Below are 13606 nucleotides of genomic sequence, written 5' to 3' on the forward strand. Positions count from 1 at the left end.
TCACTATTCGCGACTTTTCTAGTAGTGAATTGAAATTTGTGAACCACAAGAATTAATACAAAATTTTAAAATTTAGCTGACTTATTTGAATATTACTAGAAAGTTTAGAAATCTACATACTGATATAATCTTTTCAAATTGTTCATTTATTTATTTTTTTTAAATTAATCAAACTCATTATATTTATTCATTTTACTCTTTCAAAATAAGGAATGTTAAAATTTCATAAGAGTATTTTGGAAGCTTTCGAATTTGTTATAGGAAAAAAATGTTTATCCTTTTAAATGACACAACTTATATCATTTCACTCTCACAAAGAGGTGGGACCCACACCTTCACATTTTTTTGTCCACTCTCTCTCCTCCTTTATCTATCTCTTTCTCTCACTTAAAATGTTACAACTTTACATTCTTTAGAATGATAAACACTTTTTCATTGTTATAATGATAAAAGATTAAGTTTAGTTTAAAAAAAAAAAGATTAAGTTTATATGGTTGTAGCAAACGCTTCCTATTTAGCATAGGAGAATTGTCACCAAAAATAACGTATTTAGCATAGGAGAATACTATATGGTTGTAACCAAACGCTTCCAATTTATCATAGGAGAATAGTACTTCATTAATGTCATCAAATACCTTCTTAATTTGTTTCCTTTTAAGTTCTACCTCTCTTTCATGCTCTCCTTTGTTGACTCTCACTTACATATATAATTCATGCCTAAATAGAAAACCACATACATTTGCAACGGCTTTTTGCATCACCATTTTGGCAGATACCAATTAAACCATTGCATTAAATTTATTTAAAAAACTACAAATCCAAACATCATCAACAACAGCAACAACAAAAGGAAATGCACTACCCTTCCTATATATTGGTTGTCATATTTATCCTAAGCTCTACGACCAACCGCTACTACCACCTTTTCAAATTCTTTAACTCTTATGGGGTCTTTCACCATATCTTTTGTGCTGTTTCTTGCCTTTCTCATTCAGGCAAGAGGATTTGCAAAGAGTGGTTGTGATCTTTTCCAGGGGAATTGGGTTTATGATAATGCATACCCTCTATATGAAAACTCACAGTGTCCCTTTATAGAGAAACAATTTGATTGTCAAAACAATGGTAGACCTGATAAATTCTATCTCAAGTATAGATGGCAACCCACAGGGTGCAACTTACCAAGGTACACATCCTCTTTTATTTTTTCATTGTGTCAGTTTTATTTTGTTATTTTGCTTTTTTATCAGTGCCATGCCGTTTGATCAATTCTCACCCAATCAGATGGATATAGATGCATGACTTTTATGGTGATATCTTCTTTTTCAAAAAAACTTTCCTTTTTTCAATGTTGGTCTTTTATACATGGGAAATATACTTCTTCTTTAATTGCAAACAAAATTTTTTGCAACAACTGATTTACACTATATACATAATAATTATAATAGTAAAATTGAATTTTTTTCTTCGCCATCTTATGATTTTGAATGAACTTTTTTGTACAGACTCAATGGTGAAGACTTCTTAAGAAGACATAGAGGGAAGAGCATCATGTTTGTTGGGGACTCCTTGAGTTTGAATCAATGGCAATCACTCACTTGCATGCTTCACGTAGCAGTGCCACAAGCCCAATACACCTTAGTGAGGAGTGGACTTCTCTCCACTTTCACCTTCCCGGTTAGATTTTTGTCTTTACTTTTCACCTTCCTCTTCTCTTAGTCATTCTCTCAACTAAAGCCTATCAACAAATTCACATTCACCCTACCCCAGTCACTTGAGCTATGTTAAGGTGGTTGTGCTTTCCCTCTTTGACTCCAAATGATTAATTGCATAATTAAAAAAATATGCATTGGGTTGCATCCATGCATGGAAAATGTTGAAATTAAATAAAGCATTGTTGTCAAGTAATAACAATTTATATGTAATCCCACACACACACACAAAAAAAAACAATTTATATGTAATCATTCAATGATATAATAGTACCTCCTAACAGCTGGTATTTTTATTAAGTATTTGACTTTCAAGACATTAGATACCATATATGCAAGGAAAAAAAATGTAACCAAACAATTTAGAAGGAAGGTGATATCCATAAAAAAATATTAATGTAATACTTTGGTAAACATAGTTAAAAATTTAAATAAAAGTATTTTAGTTGTCCAAACAGATTACAGAAGAAACAACATAATTTTTGGAAAAAAACCGATACAGGCAGATAACTTATCAGCATAATTTTAATATAGTATAATTGTATTACTAACTAAGAACTAGTTATTTAATCAATTGAAAAAATCTCATCTGTGTAATCTTCCCACATGGAAGTTTCAACAGAAGAAAATAGTTTAATCGATAGTGTGAAATTCCAAACGTACAAATTGGCATTGTTGAAGTAATCATGAAGATATTTTATTACATGCATATGAATGATTTTTCAAGCCTTTTTAAATTTCTTTCAGTTTGAAATGGGCCCACCCCAAAGAAACAGAGCCAGTGTAGGCGTTAATATTATACTCTTTTTGCAAAATCATCCTCTATTTTATGAACCTAGTGCTTAACCATTCGATTGTTGAGTCAACTGCTAATCATTATTCCTTGGCCCACAACCATGAATAATGGCTAATTTAATTATGGGGAATATTAATCTTATGTTACATGAGAGTATTATCTCATGCTATAGAGAGAGTTTAAGTGGGGTCTACCATTAAAAAGTAAAAAAGAAAAAAAAAAAAGAAGGGGTGCGATTTTCGATGTGAGAGAAAATGAGATAACTACCTCATGTAAAATGAGAGTAGTATTTCCCTTTAATTATTCATGAATGTGGTTGACCATAACCATTGATAAATTTGTATTATTAGGAGGTTGGAAAAACACTCTGGAAACGGTCTAGGAAAATTTCTTTAGTGGTACCGTAGTAACGTATTTTTGGTGCATCTTTTATTTAAAATGTGATATGTATTTTACTTTTTATTAAATTACTCTCTCACTTAATTTTAAAATAAATTATTTATATATAATTTGACAAAAATAAAACACGTGTTACAATATGAATGAAAGATACACTAAAAGTTCAATGCATCTATAACACTGTAGATACTCTCCTATAATAGATGCATTTCCAATAAATAAATTATTCTATCAACTTAAGGGCAGGAGTTTTGGGATTTTTTTGGAATATTAACCACAGCTCACAAATTTAACAATAATCAATGACTAATAAACTCTACATATTTCAAAAGATGAATTTTAACTTAGCATGTGTTTGGTATAGCAAAAGGTATTGACTAATATAAAACAAGACGTGTATAACAAGTTGTTTGGTTAGCGCTTGGCATAGAATCTTGATTAACCGATAATGGATTAAATTTCAAACTAGGAGTAGATACTTGTTTCTTTGTCAAATATTACATAACTTACTGCTTGTGTACCACATAATTTGCAGGCCTATGGTGTTAAGTTGATGTTCTCACGCAATGCATTTCTGGTGGACATTGTTAGCGAAAGTATTGGTCGAGTCCTGAAATTAGATTCAATTGAAGCTGGCCAAACGTGGAAAGGAATAGATGTGTTGATATTTGACTCTTGGCATTGGTGGCTTCACTCAGGAAGGGAACAACCGTATGTAAAATCACCATAGCTAGACACTCTTAATTAATCCCATGTCACACGCTAACTTTGTATTAATTTTCGGAATCTTCTTTCATTATATTTTGTGCTTGCAGATGGGATTTCATTCAAGAAGGGCATCGCACATTCAGAGACATGGATCGTTTGGTTGCATATGAGAAAGCATTGAATACATGGGCCCAATGGGTTAATGACAATGTTGACCCTACCAAAACAAGGGTATTCTTCCAAGGAGTCTCTCCGGATCATATCAAGTAAGTGTCTGCTGCCACTTAATGAATTGACTATAATGACATTAGAATTACAAAATTATTATATCAATTTCTTCAGGGCCATTTTTTTTTATTCATTTTGAATTTATGCTTTCACCTTAAACTATATTATAATGTAAACAAAATCTTTATAATTATAATTTTATGAAAGGTAACCCTTCATGCTATAATCATAGTCCAATGTATTGTGATGAGCTTGAGCATACGCATGGAACTATAGTGCTGCATATAGATGGCCTTTTCGTTAGGTTGGAAAGATGATTAATTGGTTTCTTGTAACTTTTTAATCTTTGTACCTATTTGGATCTCTCTCTTTTAACTTCTCTTCTCTTTATAAACAAAAGTTAGGTCAAATAAATATTTACAAAAGCTCTTAAAATAAAATAAAAAAATTATAAGGAAAGAAAAACCAAAAGTCAAAAACCAAATGTTCTTAGGAGGAGTTTTTTTTTTTTTTTTAAGCTCTTATAAGTTTTTCTTGAAACGAGGTTTGAGCTTCTAAATAACTTTTAAATTTAAATTTTTAAGTAATTATCAAACAAATTTTAACTCTTTTTTTAAGTTATTTTTTTAACTTTATTAGCTTAAAAGTAACTTTTAACTTATCGGCAATTGTCACGAGGGAGTGAATTGAAAACGTACCCTTAGTGAGTTAGCCCACTTTTTGTTGGGCAACGGCTGACAAGCCCAAATCAGGAATTTCTCTATTCACCCATCAATAGGTTTAATTAATAAATCCATAATTAATAAATGAATCTGATACAACATCTTTACTGAAAAAATGTTTCTGAAATTTTTTTTTGTCACGCTCACATAAAAAAGAGTGAATTTCACTATTAATTTTCTCTCTCTTTTCTTTCTATAATGGGAGCCACACATTTTTATGTGAGTGTGGCAAAAAAAAAAAAATTCTGTAGAAAAGCAGAAACATTAAACCCAATTTTAAATTATTGGATTAATGGATCTTATCATTTATATGTATTATCCTTAACTCATTACTTCTTAATGCACGACTTTTTATCATTCACACTTAAATTTCCAACACTATTATCTTATAAGAATAAGGGAAAATTTCATTTTTGCCCATTGTAATTTTTTGATTTATTATTTAACCCCTTATGATTTTAAATTTATCACTTAGACCTCATTGTGCTTAAATAATATATCATTTAACCTCCTGTGGTTTCAAATTTGCACTTAGATCCCTTGTGGTTACAAAAAATAAAGGTTTTAAAAATTAAATATTAAAATTAATTTTCCCTCTTTTGTTTTGGAGAACATCTCTTTTTTATTTTATATCGTCACCTAATGCATTTATGATTTAAAAAATAGAATAAAATATTAAAAAATCACTTATTTTTATCAAGAAAATAAATTCAAATCAAATATTATTTTATTTTATCTGTTTTTATCTGATATCGTTATAAAATTATCTAAAGAAAGTAAATATCTTATTTTGATAATACATATTTAGTTTTTATTAAAAAATAATTTTTTTAATTTCAAATATATTTTTAAAATGAATAAAAAATAATATAATGTATAAATTAATTTCAGAATAAATAACTTGAAATATTTTTTAAACTTTAAATGCATTAGATGAGGATATAAAATAAAAAGAGAGAGAAAATTTATTTTAAATATTTAGATATTTAGATTTTTATTTTTTAAATCACAAGGGGCCTAGTTGAAATTTTTTATAACCACAAGTGGTCTAAGTGAAAAATTGAAATCACACGAGATTAAATGATAAAATATTTCACCACAATGAATGTAAGTAATATGTTTAAAATCAAAGGAGGTTAAATGATATGTTACACAATCACAATGTGTGAAAATAAAGTTTCCCGTAGAAACAATATTATTTACAAAAGGTATGTTGTCATTATAAAATTAAACCTGTACTATATATATGGGGAAGATATACAGGGAGCTATTAACATATACCACTGTAAGAGTAAGAGTTCTAAAATCTTTATAAATTATTAATTCTCGTTGCATTTAACGGTTTTAATTTTCTAGAGATGAAAGTTCACGTAAATCGTTACGGTTAATAAAGGATATAAGTGTTCTTATTTTTATATGGGTATAAATTGATCAGAAATTAATATATAAATGTTTGGAGTTAGAATTGGAATTCACTTTTGTCTGAATTGTTATTGCTCCAGTGCTAAGGAATGGGGAGAACCAGGAGCAAACTCCTGTGAAGGACAAACTAGGCCAGTGTTGGGATTCAAGTACCCAGGAGGTCCACACCCAGCAGAGTTGGTTTTAGAGAAAGTGATAGGAACCATGAAAAAGCCTGTGCATTTGCTCAAAATTACTACCCTATCACAGATGAGGAAAGATGGCCACCCATCTGTTTATGGATCTGGAGGACACAGGGACATGGATTGCAGCCACTGGTGCCTACCTGGTGTTCCTGATACTTGGAATGAGCTTTTATATGCGATTCTCATTCAAGATTAAGTGCATAATCTTATTTTTATTGTTTAATAGTATTACAAATAAAATGTATCCCCAAAGAACATACATTTCTTATTCGAGCAATAAAACAAATCAATATTGATTTTTTATAGGCCCATCAAATATGGTATGTCATATTATATTTTATATCGGTATTATTAAATTAAATTAAAATGTCGGTTTCACATTATTGAATTGAATACGCCAAGATTAGTGAAGAGGGAAGAAGAAACAGAGAAATGCTTAATAAATCACGAAACAATTAATAAAAAAAAATCAATTAATTAAATATATCAATAATGAGGCTGGTTACGTTTAACTTTTTTTTGTTTAGAACTCTATGTTCTCCCAAGAGAACATAGTTGAGGTTGTAAGAGTTACAAACAAAAAAAGTTGTAAACGTATCCCTTCCTATTAATAATTAACAAAGCTAAAGTTTTGAAACGCAATGAGTATATGTTAATTGATTCCATTACATATTACTCTCATATTTTAGCGAGTTTTTGTTTTTTTGTTTTTTTGTAATGTTTTAGTGAGTTTTAAAACGAAAGTCTTTCGGTATATCTAAGAAGCCAGAAAGGCACATTGAAATGCGCGCATTGGCTAGCTGCATGCAGTAGCGGTATTGCATGTATGCTTTACTCCGCCGCGATTACCGCCAATTACTCCATATTCAGGACCGGAGCTCTCTCTACTATCAATTTTTTTGTAACCTCTCATTATTTTTATTTTTTTGGTGAAACTATCTCGTTATTCTCTTTTCACAGTTTGGGTTTATCTCGACATAAAAATATTAGTAAAAAGAGATAGCACGTTATATTAAAAAAACAAAAGAGAGATTGTATACAAAAAAAAAAAAAGAGAGAGAGAGAGAGAGATAGCATGTGCAAGAACACATCATCTAATAATTTTGAGAAAAAATTCAATTTACCGTCTTCAATTTAGGGTTGTGTGCGCTTTGCTTCCCAATAAAAGTATAATCAGGTTCGGGTTTAAAAAATAAATAAATTTAAACCAAATATACAATCCGATCGAGTTTTATGACTTGGCCTAAGTAGACCGGGTTAACAGGTCGACCCGGACCAGCTTAATTATGCTATCAGTTTTGTAAATGTGTAAGATCACCCATAAACTTTCTACAATATGCATTTTAGTCCTTTTCTCTAACTTGTTCAACTAGCATTATTTTAAGTTTCAAGATCAACTAGCATTATTTTAAGTTTCAAGATCAAAGTGCGCTAGAATAGAAGGGGGTATATAAAACTTTTTTTTTTTTTGGATATTGGGTATATTAAACTTTGCCTCTAAAGAAAAATGATTAAAAATGTATTTATTTTTATTTTATTTTTACTTATCAAAAACATAAAATAAAATAAAATAATTTATATGTGTAATGTAAACTCGACGAATGGGCTCGTAACCAACAAAGATTAGAGGAGCCATATTTGAAAATTGTGTAAGGGTTGGTTTGGGAATTGGGATGTTCTTTTCCTTTTCTTTTCTTTTTGTCTTGGAGCTATAGTTTTATTAAATTTTAAAATAGGTTTTATTTATTTTTTATTTTAGTTTAATGGTATTTAACAAGGTGATTTATTGCCACCAAAACGCCTACAACAATACCCTCGTAATTATCAACGTTTCAGATTCAACACCAAACATGAGCCAAGTAAAAATTAAGAAGGGAAATGCTCATGTAACAACCCTTTGGACACAAAAAAGCACAACCCTGCTTGTATATCATACCATTGATTCATAGTTTAGTACATATCAAAACAACTCAAAAGCAGAATTGTGTTTCTCAGTGAATGTAAGGATGCGTGGCAACATAAAAAAATAAAATAAAAAAAAGACACTTTTATTATTTATTCATTGAAAACCAGCAATGTCAAAATAGTTGTTCCTTTATGGAACTATTGCTTCTGGCTTAACTTCAGAGAGTGGTTCTGGTGGTGGAGGTGAATGAACAGCCTCATCACAATACCCTTCCAATACATCTGTCTCTTCAGTTGTGAATCCTAAAGTGTTAACAATGTTGGGCCAGCAATCATGCCCAATTACTCTAATTGCTTGGCAACAACCATGGCCTAAGTAAGTCTCACCATTGAGAAAAAATGTTATGATTTCACCACTGCATGCTTGGAGCTGAAACAGTGATTCCCAACAATTTGAGGGCTCACCCTCTAGCTTCAACCTAGTTACAAGACTCTTGGTGGATGGGTTGTAGAGTGATCTGGACTCAGCCACAGATTCTGACGAGACCAATAAAGTAGTCACCAAAGCAACAAAAATCAAGAGATTTTGAGTGGAAGCCATATTTTTTGCTTAGTGTGGATGGTTGTGGAGAAAACTTGCTCAGGGTTTATATAGTAAGAGGAGTGTTTAATGTTTAGAAACAGTTTTTGTATTGGGGAAGATGAAGGGTGTGACAATAAGTTTACAGTGGTTACATATGGGAAGTGGATATTCATCTTCCCTGCATTGATCAAGTTTTTGTGGAATTTAAATGCCAATTGATTCTCCGAATGTCTATGTGACCATGTGTCTCCGTTTTTTTTTTTTTTTTTTTGGATGGGCCATTAGTAACAATTAAGCTTGAACTTATGCCTGTACGTCCATTGATTGGAAATCAAATTTTACAAAAATTAATTTGGACACCAAAGGTTGTTTGTGCTAAATAGGATAGAACAAATTATTTTTATTTTTATATAATTTATTAAGTGAGGAGTTTTCGTTTCTTCATTTCTTAATAGTACAGTGTTCGATAGATTTGGTCTCACTATTCCAACAAAATATATTTTCATAAACATGAGTCTAACTCAACGTTTTTTTAGTGAACTTTTCAAATGTAAATTTAAAATATTATTTATTTATTTTATTCTAAGTTCTTACTTGAATAATTGAATTCAACAAAAACCGATGTTTCCTCCTTTTTGGTTTTTTTTTTTTTTTTTTAGTGTTACTACACATAAGTCGCAGGCTCACATCATTTCGATCATGTTCAACCACAACCCCTTTTTGGTTGACATGGCAGAGGAGAAAAGAGGGAGGGTATGGAATCTTGACTCCATTGAGAATGGAAACAACTGTTTGGACTTTGGATAATGATGTACATGTTGAACTTCAACTTATTACTGGTTAAACTGAAACAAGTTGTGTTGCTGTAATATTCAAATAGCTTAACCAATTAAACTAGATATATAGAAATATCCAATAACTACAATAATATAATAATTATAACAATTATATATATATATATATATATATATATATATATATATATCTATGTAACGGAAATCAATTACGGAGATAAAAAATAAAACTTCTTAATTTTATACGAAGCTCGAATAGTCTTCAAAAATTTTGCACAATTCTAAGGCGGGTTCAACCCTGAGAACCAGTGTCACAATTTTTTTTTAAATCAATCATTATTGATAGAACATAGTATTGAGTAAATATGCTAACTTGGTATGTATTTCATGATATTAGCTCAGAGATGATTCTAGAGAAGGTTTCCCAATCAGAAAAGTTGGACATCCTTCACTTTATGGATCACCAAGTTACCATCACATGGCCTGCACGCATTGGTGTCTTCCTGGGGTGCCTAACATTCTTCTTTATATAGCTCTTATTTGAAGTCACATACATATATAATTTACCAAACAATATGTTCAAAGTAAACATTATTTTTAATTAATTGCTTTAATAGGTAGAGAAAAAGAGTGGATCGATGCTACATATTGTATAGTTTACCTAAAATATAGGACCAAGGTAAACATTTTTTTAATGGAATAATCAAGGAAAACGGAGCTAATAAGATTTTTTTTTTTTCATCTTTGTGTTGCACTATTTTTAAATCATTTTGATAATTGAATTCTCTCGTTGCTCTATCAGCATACACAAATACTCTCTTTGCAACAATTAATGTTAAGGACATTTAAAAATTAATACTTACCTAATAATATGAAAAGTTCAAATTATTTAAAATGAGTACACGAGAGTTATTTAGAGAAAAGAATCACGCATTATTTCCCCAAACATACAAAAATAACTATAAAAAATTACTAATAACTTACTTAAATGAATAATTACTTATTTTAACTGAGTGGTTACTAGTCATAAATGATGCTATAATTAAATTCGAAAGAAAATTATAAAATATTGCGTAAATATCATTCTCTAATACAAAACCGTCGTTTACTCCACTCATCCAATATAATGGAGGATTTTATTGTTAAAAGAAAAATGATAAAAAATGTAGATTTGTTTTTAGGGATGGGATATTGTGACACACAAATAATGTTACACCCATGTGACACCCAGTCAATCTCATCGTTAGATCGCTTATGTTGATCCAACGGTTATATTTATTTTCATCTTTGTATGGTCATGATTTCCCAAATTTAAAGTGAAAGCATTAAATATGAGAAATCATAACCATACAAAGGTAGAAATAATATAAAATATTAATTTTGGGAAATCATGACCATACAAAGATGGAAATAAATATAACAGTTGGATCAACATAAGCGATCTAACGGTAAGATTGACTGGGTGTCACATTGGTGTAACATAACTTGGGTATCACAATATCCTATCCCTTGTTTTTAATTCTTAAAATAAAATATATTTATATGTGTATGATAAACCGGAAGAATGGGCTTGTAAGTTGTAACCAATAAAGATTTGAGGCATATTTGAAAATTGTGTAAGGGTTGTATTTGAGATGTTCTTTTCTTTTATTTATTTTTCTTGAACCTAAAGTTCTAATAAATTTTAAAATGGGTTTTATTTATTTTTTATTTAGTTTAGTGGTACTTAACAAGAAAATATATTGCCATCAAAACACCTACAACAATACCATACTAATTATCAACGTTTCACATTCAGTACATTCAATACAAAACATGAACCAACGAGTAAAAATTAAGTAAGGAAATGCTCGTGTAACAATCCTTAGGACACAAAAAAACACAACCCTACATGTATATCATATCATTGTTTCATAATTTAGTACACATCAAAACAACTCAAAAACAGAGTTGTGTTTCTCAGTGAGTGTACGGATGTGTGGCAACATTAAAAAAAAATAAAATAAAAAATAAAAATAAATTCACCTTTATTATTTATTCATTGGAAAGCAGCAATGCCAAAATAATAATTCTCCTTATGGAACTATTGCTTCTGTCTTAACTTCAGAGAGTGGTTCTGGTGGTGGAGGTGAATGAACAGCCTCATCATTATACGTCAATACCCTTCCAATACATCAGTCTCTTCAGTTGTGAACCCTAAAGTTTTAACAATGTTAGGTTTAGGCCAGCAATCATGCCCAATTACCCTAACTGCTTGGCAACAACCATGGCCTAAGTAAGTCTCACCATTGAGAAAAAATGTTATTATTTCACCACTGCATGCTTGGAGCTGAAACAGTGATTCCCAACAATTTGAGGACTTACCTCTGTAATGTCCCATATCGGTTGGAGAAGGGAACGAAGCATGCCTTATATAAGGGTGTGGATACCTTTCCTAGTAGGAGGCCTTTTGGGGTAACCCGAAACTAAAACCGTGAGCTCGACGGTGCTTGTGCGCGAGAGGAAGCGGACAATATCCTGCTACAGGATTTGGGGCGGTTACATTTGGTATCAGAGCCTGGCCCTGGACCGGTGTGTACAGCGGGGACGCTGTATTCCCAGTGGAGGAGGATGTAATGTCCCACATCGGTTGGAGAGGGGAACGAAGCATGCCTTATATAAGGGTGTGAATACCTTTCCTTGTAGGAGGCATTTTGGAGTAACCTGAAACGTAAAACCGTGAGCTCGACGGTGCTTGTGCGCGGGGCAGAGCGGACAATATCTTGCTACAGGGTTTGGGGCTGTTACATCCTCTATCTTCATCCTAGTTACAAGGCTCTTGGTGGATGGATTGGAGAGCAATATGGACTCAATCACAGATGTTGGTGGTATCAATGCAGTAGTTACCAAAGCATGCCTTATATAAAGGTGTGAATACCTTTCCTTGTAGGAGGCATTTTGGAGTAACCCGAAACGTAAAACCGTGAGCTCGACGGTGCTTGTGCGCGGGGCAGAGCGGACAATATCTTGCTACAGGGTTTGGGGCTGTTACATCCTCTATCTTCATCCTAGTTACAAGGCTCTTGGTGGATGGATTGGAGAGCAATCTGGACTCAATCACAGATGTTGATGGTATCAATGCAGTAGTTACCAAAGCAACAAGAATCAAGAGGTTGTGAGTGGAAGCCATTTTATTTTTAGAAGAAAAGGTGAATGTTTTTGCTTAGTGTGGATGGTTGAGGTGAAAACTTACTTAGGATCAACGGCGGACCTACTTGGTCGTCTCTGTCCCAAGTGCGGACATAAAAATCTGAAATTTTGTTTTTTTTTTTTTTTTTGGTTTTGGTTTTTTAAACATATTAGTAAAGCATAATGTTGGTTATATTAAGCTTTGCTTGGATATACAATGAGAGATTAAGCTTTGCTTGGATATACAATGAGAGATTAAGCTTTGTTTGGATATACAATGAGAGATGAAATGGAAATGAATGGAATACGGTGGGATGGAATGGGATGCCATATATTTTATTAGATATTTTATGAAGCCATACAACAAATCAGCTTGATTAAAAAAAATGTGTTGGAAATAATCTTTTATGTTAAGTTGAATTTTTTTCTTTTTTTATTTATAATTTTTGTTTTTTAATACATTTAAAATTTTCTTTAAAAAAAAAATTTGGGAGACTGTCTCCGAACCCTATCACTAAATGTATGGACATAAATAATATTTTTTTGGATCCGCAGAAGACATGACCGTACTAATTTTTCTTGATCATCTTTGATCCAGAGTTATTGTACTGGTTTTTGTGAGAATTACCAGGATCTATATTGTAAGTAAGAGGAGTATTTAATGCTTAGTAACAGCTGGTGTATGGGAAGATGAAGAGTGTGACAATAATTTTGCAGTGATTACATATGGGAAGTGAATAAGACAGACAGACATGTTCATCTTCTTTGTGATAAGATTTTGTGGAATTTAAATGCTAATGGATTCTGTAAGTGTCTCTGTCAGTTATATAATTCCATGGACCCTTATTAGTTGAAGATGTGGCCCGTATTTTTATTTTTTGAGAGCCCAAGCCCAAAATTTAGAAAATGACAGTCCTAGAAATATTGAATTTCCCGGGATCAAGCTTTGGAAATATTATATTGTTTCATTAATGAAAAAAGTAAGGA

General features: G+C 31.4%; 2 protein-coding genes across 2 annotated transcripts; one reads left to right on the top strand and one right to left on the bottom strand.

The window, feature by feature from the left end:
- Window positions 1–944: 944 nt before the first annotated feature.
- Window positions 945–6365, top strand: LOC133307867 (protein trichome birefringence-like 43). The gene is made up of 5 exons (XM_061508422.1): window positions 945–1183; window positions 1503–1674; window positions 3440–3615; window positions 3720–3878; window positions 6065–6365. Exons 1-5 carry the CDS (start codon window positions 945–947, stop codon window positions 6363–6365), a joined length of 1047 nt encoding a protein of 348 aa, XP_061364406.1.
- Window positions 6366–8264: 1899 nt separating this feature from the next.
- Window positions 8265–8675, bottom strand: LOC133307861 (egg cell-secreted protein 1.1-like). Its single transcript, XM_061508416.1, has one exon. The coding sequence runs from the start codon at window positions 8673–8675 to the stop codon at window positions 8265–8267; it is 411 nt and encodes a 136-aa protein (XP_061364400.1).
- Window positions 8676–13606: the final 4931 nt, after the last annotated feature.

This window comes from Gastrolobium bilobum, unplaced genomic scaffold (assembly GCF_033153095.1).
Source record: "Gastrolobium bilobum isolate Gb01-03AN ecotype WA unplaced genomic scaffold, APGP_CSIRO_Gbil_v1 utg15118, whole genome shotgun sequence".
NCBI lineage: Eukaryota > Viridiplantae > Streptophyta > Magnoliopsida > Fabales > Fabaceae > Gastrolobium > Gastrolobium bilobum.